We start from the raw sequence: 26255 nt of genomic DNA on the forward strand, positions 1-26255 counted from the left end.
ATTGTATTTGCACTGCTCTGTGAAACATAAGCGCTGTCTTAGGATGCATAAGCGTGAATCTGGAAACATAAGCGTTGTTTCAGAATGCATATGGACAATTCTGGAATGCAAAAGCGCTGTCTTGTGTTGCATTTGCGTTGTTCTGTGTGGCATAAGCGCTATCCTGCGGGGCAAAAGCGCTAACCTGACTGTGTTTCATATTTTCCCAATTTTAGTCAGTTTTGAAGTATTTTCGCGTAATGATTTTTGTACCAGAGGCTTTATTTGAGGCCTGCTAGTATTTCCTAGTTTTGGGTTTGACCAGTTTTGATGCATTTTGATAGTTTTGAGTATATTTGTTTCTCTATGCATTGTGAGTATTTTAGACTCTCTTCCATGTGGATAGGCCATGGATGATTGAGATGATTTCTATGTTGTTTTGGACCAGCAAGTGAGTAGGCCTTGTTGTGATGTTATTCTTTATTTGATGGCAACATTTGATGGCTTGTTATGCCTTTGTTTATTTCTAGCCAAGAGGCTCATTTTGTTATATATTGCATTAATTGTTATTAGATGTTAATTAAGAAAAGCCTCTTGTGATTTATTGTTGGGCCATGTTAGGAGGAGTGGGCTTCCTTGTGATGACTGGGGTCACAAGAGATAGGATTGCATGAGGTTCCTTGTAAGGATGCATGAAGTCTAGACCACCAGGGCACATTGGAGTTTTCTGTGACTTGTAAATAAGTGATAACCTAATAATTGATGGGTTGGGTAGTTAGATTAATTAATAAGATGATAAATTATTTTGTGCCTCATGACTTAGTCATAGGGAGGATGTTTTAGGATAAGCATGAGAAGGCCGTGAAGATGGTAAGCCACTCTCCTTTAGTCTCTCATAGGTTGAGATGGCTCCACATGTCCATCAGGCTAGTGCCTTGTGTTATTATGTTATTATGTTATGAGGATGGCATGTGATAACACTCCACTCCTACATGTGTTTCCCCTTTATGATTTATGATTATGCTTATTGGATGCATTTATGTCTTGATGAGTTTTACGCCTCTGGGAGTTCATTCTTGTTGTATTGTGTAAGTTCTTGCTTGAGAGTCCTTGTGTGGTTAGTCTCCTTGGTTATAGGTGCCAGCTTAGGTTTAGAGTATGTGTTGGGACCTTGTGTCATCTCCTAGCACGGGGGGTGGTTCCTTTGGTTCCACATGGTCGGGAGGTTGGTGCTTTTTAGCCATTGGGATGTTCTCTTGGATTCTTCTCGCGTGGATATGGATTCTTCTTCATGATGTACTATGGATGTACCTTGTAGCAGATTTATGTAATGGATAAGATGAAATGTATGTAATGTAATATTTTTGTATATTTTAGATGAAATCTTTTAGTAGAAAGAGCTATGCTCATTATGTATTTAATGTACTTGTATTTGTAAATGAATTGTAGTTGGAGATTGGAATTTAGAGACATTGTATTTGTACTATAGTAGAAATGTGATTTTATGAATTATGGAAATAAAGAGGATTATAGTTGGAATAGAATGGAATTGCTTTATGGATTAGTTGTATTATTTCATGGAATGTTTAGAGGCTAGTTAGAATGTTAAATAATCTCGAAGGAGGAATATTCGTAGATTAGTAAGCGAATATATTAGAAGATGTTAATTGGATCTAGTAAATAGGAATGATTCACATAGATGCATTGGTAGAAAGGAAATTATGCATATCATGAGGGTCAAGTAATGTTGTAGGTTGCATATCTCATGGTTAAAGAATTAAAATATGATGCATTAATGAAGGTGAAATATACCTATCGTGCATGTAGTATGTTATTGTGGAAATGAATTTAGTAATGGTGTTAAAGTACCCTAGAGAAAAATTATTGATGTTGTGTTATTTCCGCTTGCGTTATTTGATGAAATGAGCAAAGATGTATGTTCATATTGGTTAATTGGGTAATAAATGTAAATAGATGGAGATGTTATATGTTGCATTAATTGTTATTAGATGTTTATTAAGAAAAAAATTATCTCCATTTGTATATTATTGTTTAGTTTCTTTAGGGTATTTTGGCGGGCATTACACATATGCCTCCCTCATGAGAAAAGTGAGGGCAATTATCTACATGTGATATCAATCTCGAATTACTAAATAATTCAACATAACCAATCCCTTGCAATATAAACTATGCACAGTGGCTTCAAGTACCATATAAACAAATAGTGTATCTATTACAAATATGTCTCAACATGCATATTATATAATAAGTGCAATTGCTAATTTATATTTACCTTCCTAGGGGAAATGTTACTTAGAAATTGAGCATGTTCTAATAATGATTATATCATTTATTGATTTAATGCGCTATATTTTTAATAGTATTGCACCAATAGTTGTGACTTTAAAGTTGTTAGTGTTTATGATGAGTAACCATAGTTGAATGAAATGCATTCGTTAGATCTAAAAAGCAACAAATCATTGGATGCCACATCAATGCACCAATAAAACATGATTTAATGCACTACTATCGATCTAATTTTGTTTTGCAACTTTTTTGGACACCTCAACAAAAACCATGTTGATGTGGCATCATATTTGATGATGTGGCCATAAAACCTTAGTTATAAGAAGGGGACTTGCAAGTAAGTTGCTGAAAAAAATCGTAAGGGATTGGGAATTTCCACATAAGATTTTGAGAAGCACAACATTAAGATATTTAACTACTCAATTGTCTCCCTTATATTTAAAATAGACTATATCTACAAGTTACATGCATCTCATAGAATTATCCTAAGCTTAGGTAAAATAATTTCCCTTACAATTAAATTGTTTAATTAGCCAAGCTAATAATGTGAGGTGGTGTTTTTACAACCTACGCATTTGCATTTGTCAGTTGCAGAGTATGATCGGCAATTGTGTATTACTAGAAAACCCTTGCAGGTATCAAAGCAACTGAAAGCCTGCTTCTTATTATTTTAATAAATCGATTCACTGGTCTGGCGAGATCACGGAGTTGTTCTCCGTGACACAAAAAGCAATTTTTTTGGGCGGAGAAAAGAAAGATAGGGTGTTACAGGTAAATTTACAACAACTTCGTGATTGCATTATTTGATCCGAGAGCAATGGCGATTGAAAATGTTTTGCAGGTGATTGGAAAGAAATGGATCAGAGAGATAGGACGTTCGATGATAAGGAGAAGAGTTTAGAGTTTAAGACGTTCGCAGGCACAATGAGCGGAGGGGTTGCCGGGAGCATCTGGGGTGCGGTGGTGGCGAGCTGGCACGATGTGCCCAAAGTGGAGCGCAACGTGGCCCTGCCCGGTCTCCAGCGCACCCTCCACCTCATGGGCAACTACGGCCTCACCTTCGCTGCCATTGGAGGGATCTTCGCCTTCTCCGACCATGTCGCCCAACGCTTCCGGGGCAAGCAGGATTTCTGGAACGGCGCCATTGGTGGCTTTGTTGCCGGCGCTTCCGTCTTGGGATTGAGAGGTATTCTTCACATTCTATCTAGTGTTTTTGGCAAATCTCCATGTCAATTGTTACACCATAAAAATTTAACTTAATGTTTTCATCAAGATCTTCTCAACCTGAATATTTATGTGCAAACTAATTGTCATAACAATTGAAGACATGGTAAGTTAGTTTTGGCACACCCCAGGTGCTTGCAATTTGTAAATTGTCATATCCCTACGCATTGTTAGATCCTCATTTCTTCAAGCCCCCGATTAAATTCCACTTTAGAATTAAATTGGAAAACACGCATTAGCTGATTTGTTTTAAATAATAGCGCACAGAAGAAATAAAGCAGAAGTTTTGAGGCCTTATAGGGTATTACTCTAACGGGTATTGTGAGAGGTCACTCAAATGCCTCTCCACAGGATAACTGTATAAATCATAAGCATTAACTTGCTGAATTGTGACGCCTGAATCGATTTAGAAAGGATGATCCAAATTACCACATGAATTTGTTAGAAGGTGTAGCCATTTTAACCAAACTGTCATCTGAGTTAGTGACTGTGCTTTTAACTACTCCGTTACATGCTTATACATACCCAATTGACGTTTACGTCAATCTGTATTAGTTATTGGCTTTCAATGATTTACACCGATATGGATCAGATACAACATTCATAGACAAGATGGCAGCTTCCCTGGAATCTCCACGAAACACTCATTAGTTTGTTCTTGCTGTTCAAGATGGTTTCTCCGGGCCTGTTATTTTGTCGTATGCTCATTTGCGCGTGCTTGCGCAGTTTTTTCCCTATTTCACAAATTGTGTTCTATGGCCTTATACGAACTGTAGGGCCCATGAAAAAGGCTCGAAGTTCACAACAATCCAAACTTCAGGCAAGCAGAAATTCTTGAATTATGGAGTAACTTGTTTAAAGCTCGGCTATGGTAGAGGCCCGTAGAAGTGCCAACACATTTATACACCATTAGGCTTAACTACAATGGCAGCAACGGGGTTGTAATGAAGTTGTGGATAACAAGAATCCCTTAACATAAATTTGATGGTCATTTACATGTCAAACATTCACTACACCTAATCTTATATACATCTATATAGAGACCTAATTAACTAGAATAGATATGTTAAATTTGATGGTCATTTATATGTCAAACATTCACTACACCTAATCTTATATACATCTATATAGAGACCTAATTAACTAGAATAGATATTTTAAAAATACGTATATCTAAAAGGTACCAAGAGGTATCAATCTAAAGGCGCCTATTTAATCTATGTTGCGAGTCCAATAGAGGCTCCTTGAGACTGATATCTCTTTGTGTCTTTTAGATATCTATACTAGTAAAAATTAAATGCTAATCTTGGACTAAGATAGTGTAGGGGTTGAGGGTAAATAGGTCAATCAACTTTGGTTTTCAAAGTAATAATTTTATTTATCCCACATATAACTGGTTTTCGCCTATAATGAAAAGTTATTCTTTGTGGTTGCTTAAGACAAGTCACCCAAAAAATTATTATCTCACATAAAAAAGGAACAAGTTTCCAAAGGTAAAGTAACCATGGATAAGTCGTTAAGGCCTTGGAAGTAGATCTAGTATCCAAAACAGCAGATTGAGAATTTCTACCAGTGCAGTAGCCATATTGTTCTTAAAGAAACATTAGCCAGAGTTGGTGGCTACAGGCCATCTGGAAAGTTTCTTCTTATCATATCGATACGAGCCATAGACATGCCATATTAACAATAATAAGTTGTCATGACTCCAACTATGACATAATAATATTCACTATTCTAAATAAATGAATTCAGAAAATTGTCTTAATCCATAAGACTTCACAATTTTCTAATCAACGCCTGTTAAGCATTCACTCCCTTAATCAGCAATCTGGTAACTAAACGTCTTCTAAGGAGAGGATAGGAACAAGTAAAGAACTGCAAGGAGACTTCAAGTTGATACCTTTTCACTTGATCGATCAAATGCTTCTCATGTAATCTGCGATTTGTTAAAAAAGATTGACTAAAGCAAATTAACAAAGGGTCTAAACAGCAATCCTTGGAAGAGGCACAGGACAATTATGAAAGGACACAGCCTTGGGGAAGGTTGTGTACATGGAAGAGGACATGACTCTTCATTGCAATTGAAGGGGTATATAAGGGAGGTCAATGTTGGCATCAAGGGTATCGAAGGAGAACAGGCAAGATCCAATCAGGCAATCAAAGAAGAGCAACCTTATATGTAATCTGTACTCATCTGAAAGGAAACAGTTAGTTCAAATCATCAGCAATCGTATACGACAATCTGGTATCCTAATCATCTTTGTGGTATGCAGCATGATAATGTTTTTATGCATAATTCCTCACATATTGATATATGCAATAATATATATGCAACATGATAATATATTTGTTACATAACCTCTCATATATTAGATATTGGCAATGATGTGTAATATCTAGATTCCTAGCCTATTGCTGCAATCAATCATGATAGGGTTAGTAAGGGAGTGCAAGGAGGGAGAGCAGAGACGAAACCTCCTTCTAAGTAGCCCACCCCATGCTGGATGTCCAAAGAGCCTGCCACTAGGGGCCAAGGGGAGCAAAGGGGAGCAAAGTCATGCTCCTGGGCGTAGATGAGATGTTGTGGGCGCCTTATTGCAGCTTCACCTCCAACCTATGCGATGATTGATTGTGGACACACTTATATGTGGGTTAATGAAGTGGCACAAACAGGAAAGGTAGAAACAGGCTCCCCCACTAAGTAGGCCACCCCATGTTGGGTGTCCAAAGTGCTTGCCACTTGGGGCCAAGGGGTGCAAAGTCATGCCCTTGGGCTTAGATGAGGGATGTTCTGGGTGCTCTATCGTGTTTCCTCAGTCAACCCTCCAATATGGTTGATTGCTATATTTATTTATGTTGCCTATTTATTAAGTTCAATATCTTTTGATGTTATTGTTGTCATGTGGGACCCTCAACCCTCCTCGACAACCTAACCTCTCTAGTGGTGCCTTTTATTAACAGTTCGAACTTTTGGTGTAGTGGTAGCTGGATTGTGTTAACAAAATTGGTGACTCTGCTAGGGAGGGTTCGACTCCCATTGGCAACAACTTACTTGCCTTGTGGTCGACTGTGTCCAGTACGGACCTCTCGGCTCGGGGGGCTGAATTGCTGTTATGTGGGACCCTCAATCCTCCTCAACACCCTAACCTCTCTAGTGGTGCTCTCACTAACAGTTCGAACTTTTGGTGTAGTGGTAGTTGGATTGTGTTAACAGTTATCGCAAATGACCATTAATCCAACTGATTGTGTATGCAAGTTTTTGTTGTTAAACCCTAACCCTAATAAAATAAATTGGTCATATGAGTTACATTTCCAATATCATCTAACATGATTGCAGGACCTAAACTAGGATTTATCTTGCTTAAAGCATTTTAGTTGGTAAAATTATAACTCTAATTATGTTACATTTCTTCTTTTAATGAGTCTTGTGATATTAGGGCAATCCCAAATAGGGGACATTACATAAGTTAACTGTGTTCCATGGGGATGCGTCCTTGGCCCTGAAACTGATGTCGTTGTCCTCCATGGCATTTTTGAGATGGTGGGAGGGCAGGTCCCCTGGCAGTCTCCAACCAAAACTTCAAAATGGCCTCGGGATGTTAGCAAAACCTGTGGAATGTTTGTGGGATGTTTGGCCATCCCTGGGACAGCCGGGAATGTCTGAGATGTCCTTTGACAGTCTTGGGGACTTCCAGACATCTTGAATGTGATTTTAAATCAGTGTTCCACGGGGACATGCTCCCCCCCAAAACAAACAAAAGCAAAAAAAACCCGCTTCCCCTGGAGGGGGATGTCTTTGAGACTTGGGGGAAATGCCCCCCACAGCACCACCACATCTGCCACCTCTACCGGGGACGCCACCGGGTCGCTTGCTATATCGCACACGCACATACTGATTGCAACCTTTAACTTCATGAAAAGTAGTTGGCCTTTCATGGGTCACTCACAGAGATGTTGTATTGCAGATTTTGCCTTGAAGATTTCAATTAACCTCTATTTTTATATCAGCACCACCCCCCATCACCGTTCCACCGGCGTCCCCTCACTGTCTTCAAATTTAGGCCCTTGGTCCCCCGGTCCCTGAAACTTGCCCCCACATCCTCATGCCCTCCGTCAAGAAACTGTGGAATTATGTTTTTTCCTCTTATTTTGAAAACATGTTTCTATTTTATAAATCATGATAAAATACAATGTTTGCTGATAAAATTGCTATTTTATGAATATTTATACCAGCTGCTTTTTTCCCAGTCATTTCGTCTGATTTTTTCCCTGTTATCTGTCTATTTTTGTCAATTTTTCAGAGCAGATTCATGATGCACCCAAACATAATGGTCCTTGTCTCCAACCTTGTGTGCCGTCCACAATACAAGCAAATGTTGTGTGTTTTTAAATTTAATTTTTAGTTGTTTTGTCTTTTATATGTTGCCATGATATTTCAAGCTAAGAGGGGATCCTGGATTTGTGCTTAGCAGGAAGTGTGTGTTGTTTCCTTGTGGATTATCTAGCTAAGCAGGTTTAGCAATTGCTATTTAGTTTTTGGTCACGTGAGCTAAGTTACAGGGTCTTGGTACTGGTTCAGGTTTGGGTTTGAGCAAAATTTTTTTTGGGGTTGGGTTCATTTTGGGTTTGTCCATTCAAAACTAATATAAAAATCAGAAATATATACATATTTGTAGCAGTAATTAACTTCAAAATACCAAACATAGCATCATATATTGTATAATAAAACAATCAGCCATCATTGATCAAGCATCATCATACAAGCCTTCAAAAATATCATCACCATCAATATTAGATGATGTAGGTACAGCTAAATTAGAAGAACCACAGTATCATTGGCACTGGCACTAGTGTTAGCACAAGCACAAGAACCAGCAAATACATAGTTAGATTGACCATATTATCAAAACATAATAATAGGCATTGCATACTAATTACATCATCCCCCCGAATAAAAAATGTCATCTTCTAGACAAGGAGGAAAACAAGTAAGCATCAAGTAACATTAAGGAGGATTGTTCAATTGATGACAATATTGTAGACTGGGACTTTAGGCAAACTTGGAATCATAGTTCACAAACTTGGACTTGGAGAGTACTTGGCAAATCAAATAAATTCTATGGGTGTCTAGGGGTAATGCCCCTAGTAGGGTTGAGGGGCAATGCCCCTTGTAAGGGTCTAGGCGTAGTGCCTCCAACGGGGTCAAACAGCAGCGCCCCTCACAGGGTTTGGGAGCAGCACCCCGAGTGGGGTTGAGGGGCAGCACCCCGAGTGAGGGTGTAGGTTCAGCACCTCTTGTGGGGTCCAAGGGTGGTGCCCTTGGTGCGTTTGTAAGCCCAAATTAATACCTTCAAAACCACACAAACCTTCATTGTGCACATCATTTTGTATTTACTCACAATAAGAGAAATGATTTTTTTTGTCCTTAAAATGCATTGGAATCCACATTTTAGGGTTTGGGGATCAAATTGCACTTTTTTTGGAAAAAATTTAAAAATGATCCAAATTCATCTTGGATTCATTAGGGTTTGCCTGGACGGACCTGCAGGGTTTGAACAGGACCATACCCAAATCCCTAGGCGATCGAATCCAGACCTCGAACTTGAGCCGTACTGGATTTGGACCCAGGCTCTATAGGGGCTGAACTGGTAACATAGCCCTTGAGGTGGCATTTTTTTAAAGTTAAATATAGTTGTCCACTGTCAAGGATTTGATTTTGTTTATAAGGGTGTATCATACATAGGCATGACAAAGTCAAAATAATGCTACAAATATTATATTCATGTATTCCCTAAAGATATATAGTAGTATAATATCACAACTACAACAGTAATGTTGTGTCAAATCTGACATTTAATCGGTGCTTTATATAAACAGTTATATAAATTTTTTATTGTTGCTATACTGCTATCACTGATGGATTAAGCCATGCAATTAATTTTAATATTGAATTTGATACATCACATTAATGTCTAAACTTTATGTCATTTGTAGTTAAAATTAGAAATTTTAGTGTCCTTATATATATATTGAAAGAAAAATTCACATACTGGACGTGAGATGATGGAGAGCACACTGGTCTCATCCCCCCTCCCCCATAGTTCCCTCGAAGAGCATATTCAGATGTAGTTGAAGCTCGAAGAGCTACCACCCACCTGTCCTATTCCCGAAACATGTACCTCGCAGTTCTGCTGTCCCTATCCCTGAAATGCCATGGAACATTGTAAATTAAGCTTTGGAAGTTTTTCTAGCAGTTCTTGTTATTTCTTGTTTTCTCTTTAAAAAAACTAGATTTCAGTTTATACCTTGGGGATTTACTTGTACCAACAATTTTAGAACTGAAACAACAGAATATGTAGTTTAAACTGCCTGTTGATTCAATATGTTTCATTTTTTTTTTGAGGTATATTGATCTAAGATTCAACTTGTATGATTCCCTATTACTAATACAGATTTATCACCATGCTTGGCTTCCGGTTTTGCAAAGTTCTTAACACAATAGTTTTCTAGCTGAACCTTTTTTGGAATAAGCAATCAAGGAAATTTTGATTTAACCAAATATTTTTTCTTCTCATAATACTCTTCAAGTTACAGTTTATGGGCAAGAAAACAGTTTCAACTGATGCCTGGTATATTTGATCATCCAACAAGATCTTTAAAGTTTATAAATTCAGCTTTTGCATTCTTGTTGTCAGAAAGAAATTAGAACAAACAATATGCATTAAGAATAACAATTTGAAATCACAACTACTCTAATCTGTGTAAGTTCCAATTGAGTGCTTAATGGATATGCTCAAGATGTTGTTGATATATTGGTGCACATTTCGTTAGCATCCTTAGCATTCTTTGGATGATGAAACTAACAGCATTACTTTGTATTGATGGTTGGTGATGAAGAGGATGGGCTGAGGATGTATTTATAGATTTTTCAGGATGATGAATGGATGGTCCAGATTTCATCTTGGAGCATGAGTCTGATTCATGATTCGAGTTAATGTGAAGAGGTGGCAAACATGGGGTGAGATTAAAACTATTTTAATTTGTGAATTTTAAGTTAACTCAATAGATTGCCTTTTTAGGAGTAGTTAACTGAGTGCATGAAGAAGTCGAGTGCTTGCATGAGGCAGTTAATTGATTTGATGAAGGAGTTGACTAATCACATAGGTAAGTGAAGTGATTGTATGAAGGAATGAAGGAATTGATTGATTGCATGAGGGAGTGAACTGGACAGATTGATGATGGACTGATTTGACTAATGAGATAACTAATTTTGATTTATTAGTTAATTAAATGAGATGGAATTTGAAGATTTAATCATTCATTTAATGGATAATTGGAGAATATGAGGTGGAATCTAGGAATCAGATCTAAGTTACCGGTTCAGGTTCGGATTCGGCAAAAAAAAAAAATCTTGGGTACGGGTATGGGTTCGTCCGTACACACACACACACACACACACACACATATATACACATATTATATATATGTCCAATATATACAATCCATACAAAAATAAAATATACAATGTGACTTTCCATACATAAATGATAAATGATAAATCCATAATTGCCAATGCCAATAAATATTCATATATCGCAAATGTAATCAATAAACTAATAACTAAAGTCTAATATCATATTCATAATTTGCAAAAATGATAATATTCAAGTTTCAAGTCTTTTTTAAAAAGTCATAAAGGGGCGAATTAGAGTTTTATTATAAAAAAACTATTTTAAAAAGTTTTTTTTATTGTTTTTTTGACCCGTGGGCCTCGTTTTTGGGAACCCACAGGCCTGGGTTCACGCGGGTCCTCCTGGGTTCACCCAGGTCCTCCCGGGTTCCTCCCGGGTCCTTCCCATGTGGCCGGGTTCCCTGTGGGTCCTGCGTCGACCCACAGGGAACCCGGCCACATGGGAAGGACCCGGGAGGAACCCAGGGAGAACCCGAGGAGAACCAGGACCGGGCAAGAACCAGGACCCGAACCCAGGCCAAAAGGGGAAGAACCGGTAACTTAGAATCGTTGCAGGACCCACAGGGAACCCGGCCACATGGGAAGGACCCATGAAGAACCCAGGGAGAACCCGAGGAGAACCAGGACTGGGCAAGAACTAGGACCCGAACCCAGGCCAAAAGGGGAAGAACCGGTAACTTAGAATCAGATACTAGACCAGCTGCTAAACCAACATCAACACCTGAAGCGTCATCCATGCCAACTACCACCACTGAAGAAACATTAACCAGAGTTTTGTCTCCACAATCAGCGAAATTGGAAAACTGAACACCATGAATGACTTCCATCCTTTGCTGCGACTATCCGAGGTGAAGCCTATCCAAGGAGGGTATTGTATGAGAATAGTCACCTCCAACACTACCTTCTTTTGAGCCACAAGCAAGTACTTAATCACCTTCCACAATTTAAGACAAAGTTTGCAGAACCTCCATTTGGTGCTGAGCAGCTAACAAATGTGGACAGGTTGAGGAGACATGCAAAAGCCACATCCACACCTTCGCTTGGGACTGACATTCATTTGTTCTCCACAAAGTCAACCAAATTTTAATATTTATTAAATTCTATATAAATTTCAATATTTTCAATTTAAATCAAATATAACATATTAAACAAAATTTGCATATTTGTGCATTATTTGAAATTAACCACAACATTCTTTTTTTGATTTTATTGTTGGGACTGAACCAGACCTAGTACCACCCACCTCTGCACATCAACTGATGGAATAGCTACTGGTATCTTCTTAAAAAAATCCAGCATTATGGAGTCACGCAACTCATTATCTTTCACACCGTCCAGTCTGAGAGTGCCTTTAACCAAATTTAGGGCAGTGGAAGAATTTACATTGGTTGTAGTCTGACACTTTCCCATGATGGTACGGGTCACGTCCTTACCTGCAACAAGTTTTTACCATTAGAGTGCACTTACACAGACACCATAGAAGAATTGCCCACCAGGCGTCCGCAGAAAGAGCCACTGAGTGCCACCAAATGCCAGCTACAAAACCAAGAAAAAATAGAATGCCACTGATCACCATCTAGAACATGGTAAATTTGTACCACATGTTTAGAAGGGCAACATGTGCAACAAAGGAAGTGGGAGGGCAGTTGGAAAAGCCAATAATGCAAAAACATTGTCATCCTGTATGGCAATAAAAGTGCAGGGTGCTATGATCAAACAAAATAAAAAATCCTAACAACAGTTGCCAGACTAAAAAAGCAACCAGGAGCTTTCCAAGTGTCCCAATGATTGCTTATTAGTGCCAAGAAAAAATTCTGGTTGACACTTTGATTGGTCAAAAAGTCTGTGGCTCCATTGCAATCTTGGGTGCATTGAGTGAACTAATGATTAAAAAATTGGAATAGAGTGTCTTGGTCTCATCTAGCAGATTGTGGAGCTGCCAATTTCAGCACGAGTCTTTAAGAAGTCCTTTGATAATTAACTATGAGTCCCCTTTGACTTGAAGCTTATGGGAATTCAGAGAGGAAGCCATTGCAAGCCCATGAAAAAACTCATTCCATTTTGCCTTATTGTTTGACTTAACCCTGAGGTAAAAAGAGCCCCCCCTTTGATGAATTTGCCATGAGAAAACAAAAATCAGCATCATTTGATATCAGAGTTGGATTTGAGTCCTGTGAGTGAGAGCTGCATAACAAGGTGCATTTTATGCATGTGTTGCATCAAAAGTGGACCAAAGGAGCCATGGTCCTTAGAGAAAGAAGAGGTGTAGGAAACAACCAAGTGGCTAGAAGTCTGCACTTCGCAGATGCTAATGTCTTGTAGTGAGGCTCAATCTCATGGAGATAATGTAGAGAAGAGGAGCAACTGTGAAAAAGAGCATTAGTGAGGGTTAGATGGAAGATGCTATTGTACAATAAGAGTTTGTAGACATTGACTTTGAAGAGGAAGTCACCACAAAAGATAGGTTCAGCAGAGCCATAATGAGTTGGAAACAAAACAAGGTTTAATTTGTCGACTTATTTAGGAAGTTTGAATCTAGAAGAGTTGATAGATTGGATAACATAGCCGGAGAAATATTTTGAGATTGAACTCATCTAGGACCCCCAAAGAGTCAAGTATGTGAGCCCAAAATTGAAGGGTCATGTCGCTATGTGGTGGGATTTTGTGCAAAGAGAGTGTCAAAAGGGATAAATATAAGATCTCAGGATTGAATGGTCACTTAACTTGAGGGAAAGTTTATGCTCTCAAACTACATTTTATACTTGATCAGGAAACTTTAGAATATGCACTAGGAGTCATATGTTGAGGAGTACACTGAAGAGTTCTCTCAACTTAGCATATAAGTGGGTCACATGGAAGATGATTTTGAGGTCTCTAGGTATTTGATGGGTTATCCATCTAATATATTCAGTATGTGATGTTTGCTGCAAGTGCATCTTGTCAGGGGAGTCTATCAATCTGCATTCAAAGTAGAGGAGAAGTTGCCTTGCAGACAACAAAGTGCAAGAAGTAAAAGTAGCAGCAAAATGAGCAAATGAGGTAGAGGGAGACAATGTAAAAGGAGAAGGAGAATGTTGAAATGAGTTTTGTGCAAGGCTTAAAGGGGGAGTAGATTTTGAGTTAGAGGAAGAGGCCTTGAAAGAGGTGGCTTCAAAGAGATATGCTTCAGATGTGGACAAGAAGGTCATGGGGCATTTGAGTGTTCGAGAGTTGAGTGAGGGCATGGTCATTCAAAGAAGTGAGTGCATGTTGCACATGTTGAAGATGAAGAGAGTTAAGTAGAAAACATATCTCTAGAGGTTGGGGAAAATTTGATGATATGCAAAGTGTTGCTTAAGCTAGCCAAATAAGAGAAGGAATTTTGGTGGAGGAAGATTATCTTCTGCACTAGGTGTAAATCAGGTCATAAGTGTTTCAAGTTGATTATTAATGGAGGCATCATTGGCAACTTAGTGTCCACATATATGGTTCAAAAGTTTGGGCTGAAAGTTGTTGCACACGCCGCACCATGCAAAGCATCTTGGTTATAGAGTGATTATATTGAAGGATACATAGATGAAGTAGGGTGCAATTTAATGTTCATGGATCCATGCCATTTGTTGTTGCTAGTTGGGCAGAATTTGGTAATTTGCTAGAAGTGCAATCCATCATGGAAGGGAGAATACTTTCACCATCATGAAGGATTGCAAGAAGTTTGAGTTCTTGCCTATGAAAGAAGAAGAAGATGATGTAGAGGGCAAGTTGATACTACTAAGCAACAAGGAGTTTGTCAAGGAGTTGAGATACATGCAAGAGTGCTATGTGGTGGTACTCAAGCCTACACCAAAAGTGGAGAAGCTAACCAACTTAAAGTGCTACATAGAGTTTGTGGACGTCATAAATAGTGGGATGCTAGAGGGATTGCCATTGATGTGGAGCATCTCACATTTGTGGATCTAATTTCTAGCCTTATCTTACCAAACAAGGCACCACATTGAATGAGCCTAAACATGTTTGTGGAACTCAACAAGTAGGTTGAGAAGTTGTTGAAGAAAGGTTTGATATGGGAAAGTATGAGTCATTGTGTATTTTTTGCAGTATTTGAGCTAAAGAAGGATGGGGATTGGAGAATGTGTACAAACACTCGTGTTATCAACAAGAACACTAACAAATATTGGTTCTTGTTATTGTGGAGGGATGATCTCATGGATTGTTTGGGCAAAATACATTACTTTGCCAAAAGATTAATCTAAAGACTTGTTATATCAAATCAAAATCAAGGAAGGAGATTAATGGAAGATTGCATTTTGGATAAGGGATGACTTGTATGAGTGGATGGTGATGCCATTTGAGTCGCCAAACACTCTAGGTTTTTTTATGAGATCGATGAACAAGGTACTCAAGCTGTTTCTTGGCAAGTTTGTGGTTGTTAATTTGGATGAAATTTTGTTGCTGAACAAGATGGAGTAGGAGCAGCTTGTGCCCCTACATTAGTGATTTGCACAATTGAGGAAAGAAAACTATGGGTGGACTGAAATAAATGCATGTTCATGTGGATTGAACTTGCCTATTTGGGATTTGTGATATCTTAAGATGGGTTGAGGTTGGACCTAAAAAAGTGAGTAGTTGAATAGTCAGTACCATAGTTTGTTGCATAAGTTTGAAGTTTTCGTGGGTTGACAAGTTCTATAGGGGGTTCTTTAGAAAGGTGTTTGTGCACTACCAACACATTGCATGAGGAAGAATTGTTCAACTGGATTATTGTTGACAAGCATTTTGAACTTTTGAAGAAGGTGATTTAGTGGTTGAGGAGCTTGTGTTGGTGCTACTAGATTCAACAAGGTTTTTCAAGTTGATAGTGATGTTTTGACACAATTGGAGTACTTCTTAGATAGGAAGGAAGACCTATTGCTGTCTTCAATAAGTTGAATGATGCTAGGAAGGTGGTTTTATTGTATGATTGGTAGTTCTATGACATCGCTCAAGCTTTATGGAAGTGGTGGCACTACATGTTGCTCAAAGGGTTTGTCTTGTACATTGATCATCAGTTGCTGCAATACATCGACAACTAGATGCATGAGGTGAGTAGAATACTTTTAAGGGTATTCATTTGTGGTGAAACATAGAATTGGCAAGTCCAACAAGGTTGCAGTTCCCTTGAGTAGGAGGTAGGTGTTTACCACTATGATTTTTGAGTTAGTGGGCATGGGAAGAATCGATGATTTGTATGCTACATATCTAGATTTTATAGGGGCATTGAAGACATGCATAAAACCATAGGAGGACTACTTCAAATAAGAGGAGTATGTATTATTGAGACAACCCTTGTGTGTCTCTTAGAGTTCAATCAGGGATAATCTCAAAAGAAAATTGCATGGTGGTAGTTTGGGATTTCATTTGGTGTAGACAAGACACAAGCCTTGTTAGAGGAGAGATATTATTGGCTTGACTTGTTCAAAGATATGTGCAAATTTGATGAGAAATGTAGAACATGTAAAGCAGTGAAGGTCATGGCACAAAATACAGGGTTATTTGAGCCATTGCCAATGCTAGATAAAACTTGGGAAAAATTAACCATGGATTGCTACAAACATTAAGGAAATAATTCAATTTTCATGGTTGTTGATTAGTTTTAAAAATGGTATATTTCATCCTTTGTAAGCAAGCAAATGATTTGTTTGTCAAGAGTGGCAAATTTGTTCTTCAACAAAATAGTGTGATTACATGAACTACCATAAAGCATTCCTTCAAAAAGAGACACCAAGTTGCTTAGTTGATTTTGTTGAACACTTTGGTAGAAATTGGTTACGAGGGTCCATCTTTGTTCCATATTATTCCCACATTGATGGTCAAGCATTAGTTATCAATTAGGGTGTTGGCAACTTAGATTTTTGGTGGGAGGCAAGCTTGCTTAGTGGGACTCCAAGTTGACACAAGCAGAGTTTGTGTGCAACAATTTAGTAAACGAATCATCTAGGAAGACAAACCTTCTTGCTATGGAACTAATTGGCATGGTGTCACATATCTGTTGAGAATTGGAGGGAAGCACTATAATTAGAGGTTGAAGACTTTTCACAATACTTAAAGGAGGTTCATGTTAAAGTGGAAGCAACTAGAAGTGAGCAGTGCCAAGTACATAAGAGGGAGAAGACTTGGAAGGAGAGTTAGTCATGGCGCATGTGAAAAAAGAGTGATTCCCTAGAGGAACATATAATAAATTGAACCTCAAGAAGAGTGCCTTGTGCAAAGTTTTGTACAAATTATCTGAAAATGGATATGAAATTGAGTTGTTGGAAGGATTGGATATTTCACCAATATTTAATGTGTTTGATCTTTATTCTTTTCTTTGACTTGTAGGTCAACATTGATTGGAATAGGATACTTGATGAGCACATCAGCAAGAATATTTGATAGAGTGAGTTTAAGAAATATCTCATTTGTTGCAAGGGTGAAGGGCTAGAAGAAGATTTGTGGATCATTGAAGAAGTAAGCTGCCTTGGGTGGTCAATCCAATCTTTTGTGAAGTTCCTTGTGTGAGTACCAAGATCACAAAATTTTCACATGGGTGTTTAATTTAGGGGCATCCTAGGGGTCAAGCAAACTTGCATCATGTTGGTGGTGGTTTTATGCACGTTCAACACAGAATAAAATACCCAAAGATATCCTATTCTCTCTCAATCAAAATCTTCTATGTGCTAAACAACTGAACTATGTGATCACAAAGATGACTTCAAGGTTCCCAAATTCATACGGATAGTCTTAGTTGGTTCGTTGTGATTTGCTGGTAATCTCAAGGAGGACTTACGTAATTTTTCGAGGAGTTAATCAATCTAAGGATTCTGCTGATTCTCGACACTTGTAACTTTCTATTTTTTAGAATGATTTTTCAATAAGCTCTTTCCAATTCTGAGTAGGTCTAGTGTAGAACTTGTGCTCTTAAAAGAGAGGTCACAAGTTAAAATCCTACAAGGGGGTAAGGTATGTATGCCTCGTTTGTAGCACAGTTAGGTGCCTCATGCAAGGAGTACGAGGTAGTCCCATATTGCTCAAACCCATTTGTGACCCATAAACAGAATGCTAGCATCGTGGACTATAAAAGATCCTTTCCTTCCCTTTCCTTAATCCTATTTTTACTAAGACTTGAAAAAAAAGGAAAAAAGGGTGAGGGTTTAAGAAGATAATTCTAATCCTAAGCTAATCCTATGAACTCTGGAGACAAAAATTGCAACAGTGGAATTCAAACCAATTCTTGTTTCGCCAAATTCAAGAACTACACAAGAACGGTGCTATCTTCTAAGGAATTCAAAAGTTTTTCATATTACTTATATTCACCAACATATTGAACAATGAATATAGTAATAGAAGTTAAATTTTCATTTACTTGTTCAGGCTAACTTTGCAAAATAATTGAAAATCATTCAACTATAATAAGTATGAACACATTAACTCCACATTAAGCAATTTTATCAATCCTTCATTCAATCTATATTAACTTGGAATTGAAATCTATTCTAATGAGAGCCAAGAAACCATGCTATCTTGCAAAAGTGGACAAAGATTCACCAAACTTCAATGAATTTTGTCTATTACTTAAGAAGTATCACTACAACAATTTTTCTGAAATCTCTCCCTAACAAATGAAAAGAGGGGGGTTTATATAGACACCCCAATACAAAGCAACAACCTAGATTAATAGATAAAACCATAAATAGGGTTTGTTACAACTACCTTCTCACAAACAAATGAAAAGAGGGTTTATATAGACAACCCAATACAAAGCAACAACCTAGATTAACAGATAAAACCCTAATTAGGGTTTGTTACAATCACCACCTCACAAACAAATGAGAAAATAGGAATCATTGAAAATCATTTAATATCTTCCATTTGCTGAGTCAGGTTCATTGAATCTAGACGTGTGGACTTGGAATCTCCTGATTGGATGAATGATGACTAGGATGCAACCTTAGCTTGCATTTGGCTTGTGCTTGTGCATCTTGATGCCCTCTTGCAATTTTGAACTCTTGAGGTTGAGATCCTTCTCCTTGTGAGCCACATCTCTGCCCTGGGAATGTAGACCTTGTCTTGAAATTCCTTGTAGTTGTAGTCTCTTCTTGCTTGTTGAGAAATCCTTTGCCTTTACCATCATTGTATCTCTTTAGGAAAATTTGTCTCCTTGCTGGAAAGTTCTCTTTGAAACCTGATTTCTTTGATAAGTATTACCTACAAAAAATCTGATAAAAATCACCTTCTCTCTGCTGTTAAATTCATTCCCCAAGCACTTGCCTCTTTTGCTTAACTTGAAATCTGATTTTACACCTTCTGCTCTTACACGTTTTGTGAGGGTTTAATACTCTAGGTCAATCTAAATTTCATCTCACACAGTTTCCTTTGTATCCACATGCAATCAGACCTTGGTGGAAATTCAATGAGGATAGGAACTCTTTTGATATTCTTTTCATCTTGCCCCTTATTTACATCTTCATCTCCTTGGAGTCTTGGATTCTGACCTTGGTCTTCTTTCTTTCCCTATCCTTTATCTTGATGATAATCTGCCTCCTTGAATGCTGTGAAGTCTTCCTGATTCCTCCTCCCATATTCTTTGGTGCAGACATGGTACCTGTCTGAAGCTTGAAATTAATGACTTTGTAAGGCAACTAAAACACAGGAAAACTAATTAATTCCAGAATTTCTTAAGCTCTGATTTTTTTCTCGTGAATTTCAGACATTTTTAATCTTCTAAAATCAGATTTCAAAACCTTGACAAAATCTGGAAAATGGAATTCTAAAACCTGATTTTTTACTTTTTTAGGAGGTCTGATTACAATTGGAACTTAGAGATATCAATCCACTATATATCTGGAAATTAAATTTCAGTTCCAATATCCAGAGGCAAAGGGAGAAATTCTGCGATTTTGTCCTCTAAGTATGATCACCAAGGCTGAATATGTGTCTGAAACTTCTTTGCCTGTAAAAGATGAGGGATTTGTTTGGTTGATCAGCCCTTCTCCTTCACTAGTCTGCTGTTGCAAAGTCTGCCTAGAGCAAAATTGAACTTGTGAAGTGAATGATTGTTGTTCCCTCCTTTTATAGAATTGTGATGAAGTTTTTTTCCTTTCTTTTTTGCTTTGATTTTGCTTTAAAGCGATTTGCAAAAAAACAATAAAGCTTGCTTTATTCATTTTTTTCTCTCTTAGCTCCTTTATAGGAAATCAACCTCGTGAAGGAATTATTCTTCTACCTCTAAGTGGATTTTCAATTTAACCTCACTTGGGAAATTCGACCTACAAGTGGATTTTCCCTTTTACCTCACAAGGAATTTTCAAGTACTTAGAAACTTTTTGCTCGCCTATACTTGGGAAAATTGGACTTTAAGTGGATTTCTCCTCCTTACCTTGCGGATTTTTGACCTCTTAAACTTTCAACTTGGGAAATTAGAACCTTAAGTGAAATTTTTCTCTCTTTCCAAGTGAACTTGTTCACTTTGGCTTCAATTTTGGAAATTTGAACTCAAGTGAATTTTCTTTTTCCATGTGGATTTTTTTACTTCTCTGAGGAATTTATTTTCAACTGGATTGTCCATTTCTCCTTGGTGGATTTTATGCCTTCAACAAGATTTCTTATTGAGGAGTTTGGACTTTATTTGAAACAGAATTTTCTCATTAACTTGTACACAGAAGTAACCTCAGACATCTCCAAAAATAGAAACTTCTAAATATAGAAAAAGCAAAAAGCAAAAAAACAGCTTCTTGGATTGGCCCCAAAATACCAAAAATGAAAAAGCAAAAAGCAGAAAAAACAACTTTCCTAAAAAATAGGAAGTTGTCAGACGTAATCCCGGGAAATTGCGTTTTTACTCCTTCGACTTGTCTGAGCACATTCATAGCATCAGAATGTTCTTTTGATCATTCTTTCTCCTTATTGATTTGATGACTGCTCCAAATTTGAGAAAACTTGACTCATTTCAGAAGGCAAGAGACCAGAGACAAAACCTAAGATGCCAAAACACAACCCTAAAAAGCGAAAACAAGGGGATCCCCATTTGCAATGGGGCGATGTGTGAAAACGTCACAACACATCAATAAAAAAGATTTGCCTTTCTTTTGTTCCATTTTAATTGTTTGCATAATATTTCAATTGTTGTGTTTGTGTTTGTGAAGTGTATTGATTGTTTTGGTTTGTGGTCATGTGTGTATATTTGGGAGCTTGAGGAATTTATTGTGTTAATATGAAGACTAGTGGTGCAAGCAATGGTGTTGCATGGGCTAATAGGCTAAAGTAGACTATCGTCTTTTGGAATTAGAGTATGAGCTAGCATTGAATTGTGCAAGTAGAGTGTTATTTGGATGTTGTGAAGAATTAGTGATGCCATGTAGGATCTAATTTATGTCTTGGAGAATGGATATGCAAAGCCATTCAGAGGCCAACAAGGGGGAAATGATGAATATTTGCTTTTTGGTTGTCATATTCTGCAGAATGGCAATTATGTGCAAGTGATATACATAGGTATTCTAGGAATAGTTGGGGAGTGAGTAGACACAGATGAAAGTTGGATTGTCATGAGATCTTGGCATCCTCGAGTCTTTGAATTGTCCCCTCTAGGGGACAGCGGTACCAGGGGAGGGGATGCTTCTCCTTTCCCCATGTAGAGATGACAAAGTTTGAGCTTAAGTCCTACAGTCTTTGCTAGAGTTGGAAGTGAAGATGATGCAAAACATAGAGTAGTCATAGGCTATCATGGAATTCATTGCATATTATTGAAAAAATTCAAAGTGTGTTGAATTTCACCCACTAAACTCACCTCTACAAATGCTTAAACTTGTCAAGTGTATTTTGTAAGTAAAAATTGACAATAATCACTTTCAACAATGCATTAGGTTTATGCTTAGGCAATCATGTTGCCCTTTAGAAAGAAAAGACTGTCCTCATAGAGCCATTAAAAGGATGCTTCACTACTTAGTGGAACAACCTCTATGTAAACCGCTTATCACTAACAATAACACCATGCTCACCAACTTCCATGTCTACAACAAGAACACAGATGATTAGCTGGTTACCTCAATGACCTGATCATAAAATTATAAGTAATGCATACATTTACTCTAGTTTAATTTAAATTACATTAAAATCTATTAATCTAACATGTTAGTAGAATTTTTAAATTATCAATATATTTTTAAATAAAATTATGTTGATATAATTAAAACTCTTATGAAAAATTTAACAATTTAAAATTTGAGTAGCAGTATTTTATCATCTTAATTAAGTTAAAGTTATTAATAATTCATAATTTGAAAAGATTTTAATAAAGTTTTTATTAGGCCTTTATTTTAAAATATTAAGTAGTTGGGTGAATCTATAGGGGGGACTCGTCTGAGAGATTTAACATAGATACATGAAACAGCTAAGAAGTTACATAAATAGTTAACTCTGACAAGCATAATATATCAAAACCAACAAAAAGCCTTGTCATGTTGAGGGAAGGGAGCAAAAACAAACATCCTAGTGAACAACATAAATCAGTCAACACTTGCAAGCTTGATAATTGAACAGCAACCACAATATGAGGCTGAACAACTATGAACATGCAGAACCCATACATACATACAGTAGAAATCCTCACAACAGAGCAAAACGAAAATATAATTATATAACAAACCATAAACACTAGATGCTGAGTAGAAGCCCAACATACACCCCAATGACCTAACCTTGACATTGCAGCTCCATTCTAGTCCGCCACTTTCTCTGCTAAGTGGTCATCAGGTCTAGCATTTGGTTCCAATGAAGAAAAAGTGGACATTATGGATATGCCCTTTCTTGGTCCTGTGCACTGTTTTTCCACAAAATATTTAAATTGTGTGGTCATTAGTGACTTCTAAGCAACCCTCACTATGCATGACCGGCAAACCCACCACCACTTTCCTCATGTTTGCGTGGTAAGCTTGGAGCACATTAACTTGTTGCAAGGATCACAACTTCTCCTTTGTAGCTCCAGACACACCTCCACCATGAATAACCAACAACTCCTTAGGTTTAATCCCAATTCCTTGAGTAGTCACAGACGAACCCTGAAAATGGTTTGGCAACAACATTTACAGGAGTGACACCTTAAGAACAACATCTGGAACCCCGCATGCTAGCTTAGTAATGAAATCTTGCTGCACCATGGCTTTAAGTTTATATCCAGGAGAGCCTTGCATATCAAGAGTAGATTTGCCTAGAATGACCTCCACAAAACCTATTGCTGCAAGAGATTTGGAGTAGATTATATATGCCAAATGACTGTCCAAAATCACACCTTTGTGTTGAGTATCTGTACTAGACTGCACATACTTCCTATTAGCCATGGAAAGAGCACAAAGAGAATAAAGAAACCACATCTTGCAGCCACCTCCTGGTTAGCCAACCAACAAAGAGACTTCGTCACAAAAGCCAACCTCGGAACAAATAAAATAAACACCCAAGCTGCATTAATGAAAATCCTTCCTTGTTCACACTAAAGAAAAGTCTAACAAGTAATACACATAAATGCAACTGCTTCTGTAGACTGAGAACTGAGAGCATCTACTAACCAACCTAAGACGATTCTAAGGTGTACAAACAAAATGAAGAAAAAAAGTCACTGCATTTGTATGCAGAACGCAGTTTCTTGCAACATCCTGAATTGCACATCATTCTTGTAATATCTTCACAATGGCTGGGCCGTTGCTCTCAGCTTCATGGCATTTGGCTAAAACATTTCTAACATGCAATTTGTATAAAATGTCTGTATGATTGTAATACCTAGGGAGAAAACATCTAAAGAAAATAATAGACAAACTATAAAGCATGAGCCTATCTTTTTCTGTTAAAATATCAGAAATATCAAAGCAATTTAAGTAAATCCAATGCAAAACCGTTTTCCTACATAAGGTCCAAAAATATCAGAAGCAACTTCATTAAGTCCAAGACAAGCAGCACAGTTAAAAATAGAAAGCCAGAGCTTGCTCTGTCTTAGTTCAGCCAAATAGGGTAAGCAATTTAAGTAAACCCTTCATAAAATCAAAACCTGTGTTATAAGCACACCAGAGAACTCAAAAATATGAACTTGTGCTCTGATTAAACACGACATAAAATTGAAAAACGATTTTCAAAACAATGCTGAGGAAGATTGAAAAGTTGCGCTTGAATTGTAGCTAAGCTATAACATATTTTCAAATCAAACCTGTGAGGAAAGTAGAAAGACTACCTAAATTGTAATTAAGTGAAGAGACTGAATCGCAACATAGACAAAGCTCCCTCGACTATGGCATTCTAGCACAGTTAAAAATAGAAAGCCAGAGCTTGCTCTGTCTTAGTTCAGCCAAATAGGGTAAGCAATTTAAGTAAACCCTTCATAAAATCAAAACCTGTGTTATAAGCACACCAGAGAACTCAAAAATATGAACTTGTGCTCTGATTAAACACGACATAAAATTGAAAAACGATTTTCAAAACAATGCTGAGGAAGATTGAAAAGGTGCGCTTGAATTGTAGCTAAGCTATAACATATTTTCAAATCAAACCTGTGAGGAAAGTAGAAAGACTACCTAAATTGTAATTAATTGAAGAGACTGAATCGCAAGATAGACAAAGCTCCCTCGACTATGGCATTATAGTTTATACACCTTAAGTGCTCAGAGACAAGTATTTAAAGAGTTATTGCTACTAACATGGATGAGGATAATATCATCAAAAAGTCTTTTAACCAAATTAAAAAGGCTAGATCCTAACTAGTAGAAAAAAGATATCCAGTTTAGTACAAGCTTTCTCAGAAACATCTGGGGCAGATATCATTTTTATTTAAAATATTTATGTCCACTTGAATATTAAACATAAGCTTCAGGATTAAAAATAAACAAATTACAAATATCGAATTTAAATTTTAAATGGAATCCCCTTTGTATTTCCCGTCCAAGAGTAACAATTAGCAGTTCAATTATTCCAATTGCAGTGATTGCGTTATTGATTTAAGAGAAACAGGGGCACAGCACTAAATTTAAACCTGCATGCAGCTGCGGATTTTTACAGTAAGGGTTAAATTCTAATGATTAACGAAATTTGCCCTAAAAAATATGTTTTGCTAAAAAAGCCATGCAAGGGAGGAGTTCATGCATTTTACAGTAAGGGTTAAATTCTAATGATTAACGAAATTTGCCCTAAAAAATATGTTTTGCTAAAAAAGCCATGCAAGGGAGGAGTTCATGCATAGGAACCGCAAGACTGTTGGTGTTGGAAATAAGCCACACCTGGACCAACGATGGACTGGTCCAAGAGGGGCCAGTAGCTCAGAGGTAAAGCACTCCAGCAGCGTATGGAAGGTCCTAGGTTCAAGTCCTAGCTGGTCCATGTCTCAACATGGTATCAGAGCCAGGTCCAGGCTAGGAGCCCCAAGCACACGAGAGGTGTGGCTTAAGGGGGGGTGTTGGTGTTGGAAATAAGCCACACCTGGACCGACGATGGACTGGTCCAAGAGGGGCCAGTAGCTCAGTGGTAGAGCACTCCAGCAGCGTATGGAAGGTCCTAGGTTCGAGTCCTAGTTGGTCCATGTCTCAACAAAGATGCTCTAAAACAAACCTTATGATTATTCTCAATAAATGTAGAAAACTACAAAGTCTACACCATGGATTTAACTGTGATAGGACTGAATCCTAATTTTTTGTAAAAAAATAGATAAGACTATAGTATACCATCCATGAGCTTATTAGGTTAAGAACGATCTCATTTTGATCTTTTTGGATTGACTTAAGCTCAATACGGTAAATCAATCGCTAATACCAGAATGAATACTTCCTACAATATCAAACAAATAAGTAGAAAAGTTACAAAAACGCTAAAGCTCATCCAATTTTGACGAATTTTTAGAGATATGCAACCAGATTTTCTCATCAAATTCATCAAGGGGAAAGCAAAGCTGCTGTCTAAAAGTCTAAATTAGAGTCATCAGATTCAATCAGAACATTGGTCAGAGCCAATAATTCCATAAATATTAAACAATGTAGGGCAAATGCGGTAGGAAATTGTCAAGAACTCAACAAATTTGACATCATTTAGACGAAATTGATACTTCCGTCTAAAATGTTTAAGTTAAATTTATCAAAATTTACTCAGATCTAACACTAAACTCAAAACAAGCGCTGTGTTAGAGTGAGAAAATATTGCAATTTATAGCAGCAAAAAAGAAACTACTGCAGTAAACTAATTTTTTTTTTTTTTTTGAAGGTAAGTGCTATCTTTACGGGGATAGCGCCCTATATTAATGTATCAAAATACG

At 37.4% G+C, this 26255-nt stretch overlaps 1 protein-coding gene across 1 annotated transcript in view; it reads left to right on the forward strand.

Moving 5' to 3' along the window:
* The first annotated feature begins 2843 nt into the window (after positions 1 to 2843).
* The window catches only part of LOC131031034 (outer envelope pore protein 16-3, chloroplastic/mitochondrial), a 29154-nt gene continuing 5742 nt past the window's right edge, over positions 2844 to 26255 (forward strand). Inside the window, exons 1-2 of the mRNA XM_057962044.2 lie at positions 2844 to 3057; positions 3128 to 3472. Of these exons, the coding sequence (XP_057818027.1) occupies positions 3142 to 3472 (331 nt within the window). The 5' untranslated portion in view covers positions 2844 to 3057; positions 3128 to 3141. The remainder of the gene's footprint in view (positions 3058 to 3127; positions 3473 to 26255) is intronic.

Source organism: Cryptomeria japonica, chromosome 4 (genome assembly GCF_030272615.1).
Source record: "Cryptomeria japonica chromosome 4, Sugi_1.0, whole genome shotgun sequence".
Classification (NCBI taxonomy): Eukaryota; Viridiplantae; Streptophyta; class Pinopsida; order Cupressales; family Cupressaceae; genus Cryptomeria; species Cryptomeria japonica.